Source organism: Nothobranchius furzeri, chromosome 8, assembly GCF_043380555.1.
Source record: "Nothobranchius furzeri strain GRZ-AD chromosome 8, NfurGRZ-RIMD1, whole genome shotgun sequence".
Classification (NCBI taxonomy): domain Eukaryota; kingdom Metazoa; phylum Chordata; class Actinopteri; order Cyprinodontiformes; family Nothobranchiidae; genus Nothobranchius; species Nothobranchius furzeri.
Window position 1 is genome coordinate 59351294 of NC_091748.1, and position 6441 is coordinate 59357734.

Below are 6441 nucleotides of genomic sequence, written 5' to 3' on the forward strand. Positions count from 1 at the left end.
AATAGCGTTTTAGCCCCGTTGACTTGCAATAATTTTTTCGTTCTTCCGGGGACCCATAATGCGGAAGTGATTTAGCTAGATTAAATCAGAAATCTCAAATCTAAATTTTTTTTATCCACTGCGTGTGTTGGTTAAAAACAAAACATGGCAAAGATTGCCGTATAATAACAATATAATGGAAAATTACATTACCCATGATCCTTTTCTATACTCAGAAACAACATCCGGTTCACCCTCAGCCTTTCAGGTTGACCCGCTTTTACAGTCCTTTAGTCGCTCTAGGTGGTGATTTTACTTTCGATTGTAACCTAAAAATGTTTTATTTAGAAAAATATATTCATATAATACCTGGAGTCAATTAACTGGATATGTAGTTCGATCTGTAGACTCGGGAACTACTATCACTTTGGTTTCCTTAGTTTATAACTTCCCTGGAGGTATTTGTTTTTTGGACAGACCAGAGTTTTTAGGTGGAAATCTTTGATTTTGTACCCAAAATGCTTCTCACTGCCCTGCTGTGTAGTTTGTTTTTATCTGCTGTGGGTCAGCAGATGCACGACGAGTGGCTCGACCCTTACGACATGCTCAACTACGACCCAGGCACCAAATCAATGCGGAAACCTGCTGAGGTGGGCAGATTACATTGATTCGTCTACACTGAACTTATGTTACATTACATTTACTGTGTGGATGTGTCACTGTACAGCCGACGTCCTACACCAACGTGGCCAACGAACGAAGAGAGTACACACAGGACCCGAGCCAGGCTGAGTTCACGTCCTGCAACCAACAAGCAGATCTGCTGGAGGAGGTCATCACAATGTAACCATAGAAACACTACTTGGTATTTATGTTGTGTGTGTGTGTGTGTGTGTGTGTGTGTGTGTGGGCTGTTGTTGGTGTATGCGTGTGTCTGCTCTGTCTCCTCAATTCCCAGTGAGTTGTGGTGGATGGCTGCTTATACTGAGCCAAGATCCTCTGGAGGTTTCTTCCTGTTAGAAGGTTTCTTCCTGTTTCCTCTCCAATGTCACTAAATGCTTGCTTAGTATGAGGATTGCTGGAAAGATTGATGCAATTTGCTGGGTTCCTTATGTGGGAAACGTTTTACTGGTTGGCTTAATGAACTGACCTGTATTGGAATGTTTACTATGTGAAGTGCCTTGAGACGACTCTTGTGTGGATTTGGCGCTACAGTATATAAATAAACTTGAACTGAATTCAATTGAATAGAATAACAACAATGTTTTATTCTAATGCACATTGTAGCGTGATGAATTGTCCATTTCTGACCTAAAAGGCCCTGCTCTGTTTTGCTCCGCTCAAAGTAAAACCAGAAGTTTCTGACACAGAACTAGATATTGCTCAAGGTCTCATGCATCTGCTTCTAAACAGTTTCCTTTCCAGCTCAAGAGAAGAATGAAGACAAAATACTCTTTCTTTTAATAAATCAGAAGAACTCTATTTTTAATAAAGCTAATCAAACAAAGTGTTAGTCAAATAATATAATGTGAACCAATCTGTGAAATGAAAATTTTTATAATCAGTAGTTATAATAAGTAATATAACTTTAAATGCTTCCACTAGAGACTGATCTACGTAATGTTAAGTCACATGACACATTTCCTTTTCTGATCCAATCAGAATCTTCCAGATCTGACGGAGGCGTGGTTTTGTTGGTGCTTGGTAAATCTGTCCCTTTTTGATTTGACCGTAAATCAAAACATCCAAATTATAAAACTATGCCCACGTCATCTTAAACTTCAGTTCAAAGCTTTCCAGAGAAGTTGTCGGAGTGGCCAATCCGTAACTTTCCTCTTCAGCCGAAAGAACCTAACGACAAGCTGAATAAAATCTATTGCTTTTCCACCTGCTGCAACGGTTTCTTTCAGAATAAAAGCTGAACCCTCTACCCCTTTTTCGGTCTTGCTAGATGCCAATAAAACTGTCGTGACCTGGGATTATCTCAAGACAGGACTGGTCAGCAGCCGTGGCTGTGCTATAGGCTTCAGCTCCAAAAAGGTCCAAGCTGGACCTCTACACCTCCTGATCTAGACGGGCTTCCACCAAGGGTACGTAGACCGGCAGAATGGCATCTCAATGTGTGTTATAAATCTCCAAACCAAAAGCTTAGCGCAAAACATAATCTTCACTCCCATCAGAACTAATCGTTTCTCCGGATTTGCTGGTTCTGAAAATTTCACACATACACCATCTTCAGTCTTACTTCACCTTAGGTACACCATACATTTAGTGTTTAAAGTTAGTCTAGTTTTAATTTGTTCAGTAATAAATCTTTAGACTTTTACAACTTGACTCTCTTTCTTTCGTCTCTGAGTTAATATGAAGTGGTTACATAATCCCTGCAATAAAAAGTTCCAATCTTCTGGTTTAAGTTATCCAAAGATCTAGCCAAGTGAACTAGACCAAATTCTTGCTTTGCAAAGTATACATTTATTTAGTCTGGCTTGCCAGGCTACCAAAGATCTATAAGACTGATTTCATATTTCCTATGGAATCTCACATCTTATGGTTCATTAAATAACATGTAAATTTAATTGTTACACCATGTATTGTTGCAAGACAAAGTGTGCAAACCCTTTGGAATTATATGGATTTCTGCACTGGTCATAAAATTTGATCTGATCTTCATCTAAGTTACAGCAATAGACAATCAAAGTCTGCTTACTAATGCCACACAAATGTGTTTCCATGTTTTTATTGAACACACCATGTAAACATTAATAGTGCAGGTGGAAAAAGTGTATGAACCCTTGGATATAATAAGTGGTTGAACCTCCTTTGGCAGCTATAACTTCAACCAGATGTTTCCTGTAGTTGAATATCAAACCTGCACAATGGTCAGGAGGAATTCTTGACCATTACTCTTTACAGAACTGTTTCACTTCAGGAATATTCTTGGGATGTTTGCTGTGAATCACTTTCTTGGTGCCATGCCACAGCATCTCAATCGCGTTGAGGTTAGGACTCTGACTGGGCCTCTCCAGAAGGTGTATTTTCTTCTTGTGACAGTGTGAGCATCCTGTCACAGTGTCCCGATTGATCATGCGCCCTGGCTACTTGGGCAAGGGGATGTCCCTTTGGCTGACTGGTTAGTGTGTGTGACTCTCAACCAGGGAGTCTGGGGATCGAATCCCACCCGGGCCCTCGTCACTCCACCTTGCCACATTTGGCGTCATGAACAGTATCCATGTCCATGGATGTGTAATTTGTGGCACCCTGCGCTGGAGCACGAGGACGTGTTTGTGGAAAGAGGGGGGAAGATGTGATAGTGTGAGCATCCTGTCACAGTGTCCCGATTGATCATGCATCCTGGCTACTTGGCCAAGGGGATGCCCCTTAGGCTGACTGGTTAGCGCGCATGACTCTCACCCAGAAGTCTGAGGATCGAATCCCGCCCGGGCCCTAGTTTCTCCACCTTGCCACATTCTTTTTAAGCCATTCTGTTTCTGATTTACTTCTATGCTTTGGGTCGTTGTCCTGTTGCATTACCTGTCTTCTGTTGAGCTTCAGCTGGTGGACAGATGGCCTCAAGTTCTCCTACAAATGGTCTTGATAAACTTGGGAATTCATTTTTCCCCTGATGATAGCAATCCGTCCAGGTCCTAATGCAGCAAAGCAGCCCTAAACCATGATGCCCCCACCACTATACCTCACAGATTGGATGAGGTTTGATGTTGGTGTGCTGTGCCTCTTTTTCTCCACACATAGTTTTGGTTCTTCCAAACAACTCAACTTTGGTTTCATCCGTCCACAGAATATTTAGCTTGAGTACCTGCCCCTTTTGTCCGAAGTGCCCTTTTTCTGGTCTTTTGTCAGATTTTATCATCCAAACTGTCATACTTGGATTCAGGTCAGGCACTAGGACCATATGGAGGCAGCCGCCTCAAGCTGAAGCCTATAGGGGGCCTAAGTCACTTCTGCATCACGGGTCCCCGGAAGAACGAAAAAACGAATGCAAGTCAATGGTTCTTGCATCTTTTATTACAGGCTGGACAGCTCTCTTTCTTCTTGTGCATTCTTGCATCAATGGCAATTTAGACTAGGATCGTGGCGTTTTTGTCCCTGTGGTTGTCGTGACTTAACGTATCTGTGTCCCATGTTGCCGTATTGCTTCCATCTCACCTCATTCACGCCAGTTTCTATACACTCTGCGCTTTGCTGTTTCACTTGCTCGCTTTGCCGCGCGAGCTGAATCGCCCTCTCCAGCGTTAAATCCACTTCAAGCTGTAGCTTCTGTGAGACCTCTTTGTCCAATATTCCAATCACAATGTGGTCACGAATCTGTTCATCCTTACCGTTGCCAAACTAACAGTGCTGTGCGAGCTTGTACAGACTCCATAAGAATGCCTCCACTGTCTCTCCCGCCTTTTGGGTCCTCTTGTGGAACAGGTGTGGTCATGGACAACATTCCTCTTGGGTAAAAAATGTTCATCGAACTTCTCCACCACCATCGTAAAGTCAAACTCGAGGTGTGGGTTAGCCTCGGTGGCAGCCGGGAACACAAATGAGCTGTATACGGGCTCTGCTTCTCTCCCCATCATATACAGGAGCGAACTGACCTGCACCTCTCCGTTTTCCTTGTCAAGCTTTGACGCCACTTGGAAATGGGAAAACCGCTTCTGCCACACCGGCCACTCTGCCGGTTGGGCAAAATCAAACTGCTCCGGGGGACCAAATTTAGCCATGTAGCCTTCTAGGTCAGCATGAAGTCCTTACTTCTGACACCATGTCATGAAACTCAGCAGCATGTTGCGTTAGTTGTCCATTGCTTCACTTTATTTGTTAAAGCACACAGAACAAATCCTTTCTTCTTCTTCTTCTTCTTCTTCTTCTTCTTCTTCTTCTTCATTATAGGTACTGGAAAGGTGAAATCTAAGCCCCTCCCCTATTTAAAGTGGGGTTTTCACGTTTGACATACTGTAGATAGCTTCTTTTGCGCCTTTCTCAAACCATCTGTCTTCTCTGTCCAGAATGTGTTATTTGCCATCTTCACAGATGTGTCCCTTCTCCTTAAGTAGTAGGTGGACTGCAGAGTCTTGACCTGAAGAGGTGGCCCTCCTGTGTTGTGCCATGCACTTGTGTAACTGTTGTTTAGTTTCTCGTTGTAAAGATCTGGACAGTCCTCACTACATTGGACTGCAAAAACAACAACACTGAGCTTCTGTTAGGGCGTTTTGTCTTTTGGATGGACCAATTTCTGTCTGAGGGTGTTGTTGGGTTTAGAGTTTACTAGGATGTTGTGTTTGGAAAAGATTCTTCTAAGTTTCTCTGAGACTCATGTATGGCGTTTAAAGCGTGCCACAACCCGTGCACGCGCATTGGGTCCACAGCGCGCGTGTGAACGGGACTCGCGAGCGAAAATATACATGGCAGCGCACGCGTGAACGGGATTCGCGAGCGAAAATATACATGGCGAGAGGTCATTTGTGCACTGAGAGGGAGCAAACTGTGTCTGTGAGCGCACAAGGATGTGCACAAGTGACAAACCTGCGTGCGCGCGTTGCCAACGAGCACACGGCAGAGGAAAACGTGCGCGCGTGGCAGCCACTCTGCGCGCTCGGCAGCCTCTGCGCGCTCGGTTTCTAATTCCGCTCGCTCGGCTGTGAGGAGTTTTGGCACTCTGGAGGCGTGGCCTGTGGCAGATCTTCCCTGTCCTCTGATTGGTTAGTTTACCCTGCACTTTACTCTCTACCTATCTATATAAAAAAATCTGAGATTCAGCAGTTGCTGTCATAGCTCAGCTGGGAGAGCAGGTGACTCTCACTCTGGAGGATCCAGGTTCGAGTCCGGCCAGGGGACATAGAGTTGATGTCATATTATTCTTTCCTAATTCCTGTGATATTATTTTACAGTTGTGACCGTTCAACTGTCATTAAACGTCCGAATGTTTGCTGGGCAGTGTTTTAAAAAGTGCACATAAGCTAGATGGTTTTAACCAGGTAAAAATAGACTTGTGGGTGTAGGTATGTTCAAGTTTAAAAAGTTCTTTCCTCATTAATGTATTGTTTATTTTTTTCAGCATTTAATTGACAAATTATCCTTTCAAATAATTAATTGATGAGTTACATAATTGTCCATTTAGAATTGTTGAATGGACTGAGTCAAGTTTGGTGCACTTTATATATTTCAAAACATGTTTTTTTTTAATTATGCATATAAATAATTTTAATGTTAATTTATTGAAATATTTCTATTTTTTCATTACCTCACCCTTGTTTTGACAAAAACAAGACCTTGCTGGATAATATCACAGAGAAACTATTTGTTCACAGTACATGGCTCAGTGAGGATCTGTGTACCAAAGGAGGAGATACTCAGAAATCTGTCTGCAGATTGTTACAACCCAGACTGGAAGTGGTGGGCTGTAATAAGAAAGGAGACCAAACAGAGGAGTGGGGGGTTCAACAACTGATTTATTTA

The 6441-nt window shown here is 43.0% G+C and overlaps 1 protein-coding gene across 1 annotated transcript; it reads left to right on the forward strand.

The window, feature by feature from the left end:
• The first annotated feature begins 367 nt into the window (after positions 1 to 367).
• Positions 368 to 2066, forward strand: LOC139071559 (chloride channel CLIC-like protein 1). Its single transcript, XM_070554178.1, has 3 exons — positions 368 to 629; positions 707 to 822; positions 1931 to 2066. Exons 1-3 carry the CDS (start codon positions 498 to 500, stop codon positions 1938 to 1940), a joined length of 258 nt encoding a protein of 85 aa, XP_070410279.1. The 5' UTR covers positions 368 to 497; the 3' UTR covers positions 1941 to 2066.
• The last annotated feature ends 4375 nt before the right edge of the window (positions 2067 to 6441 follow it).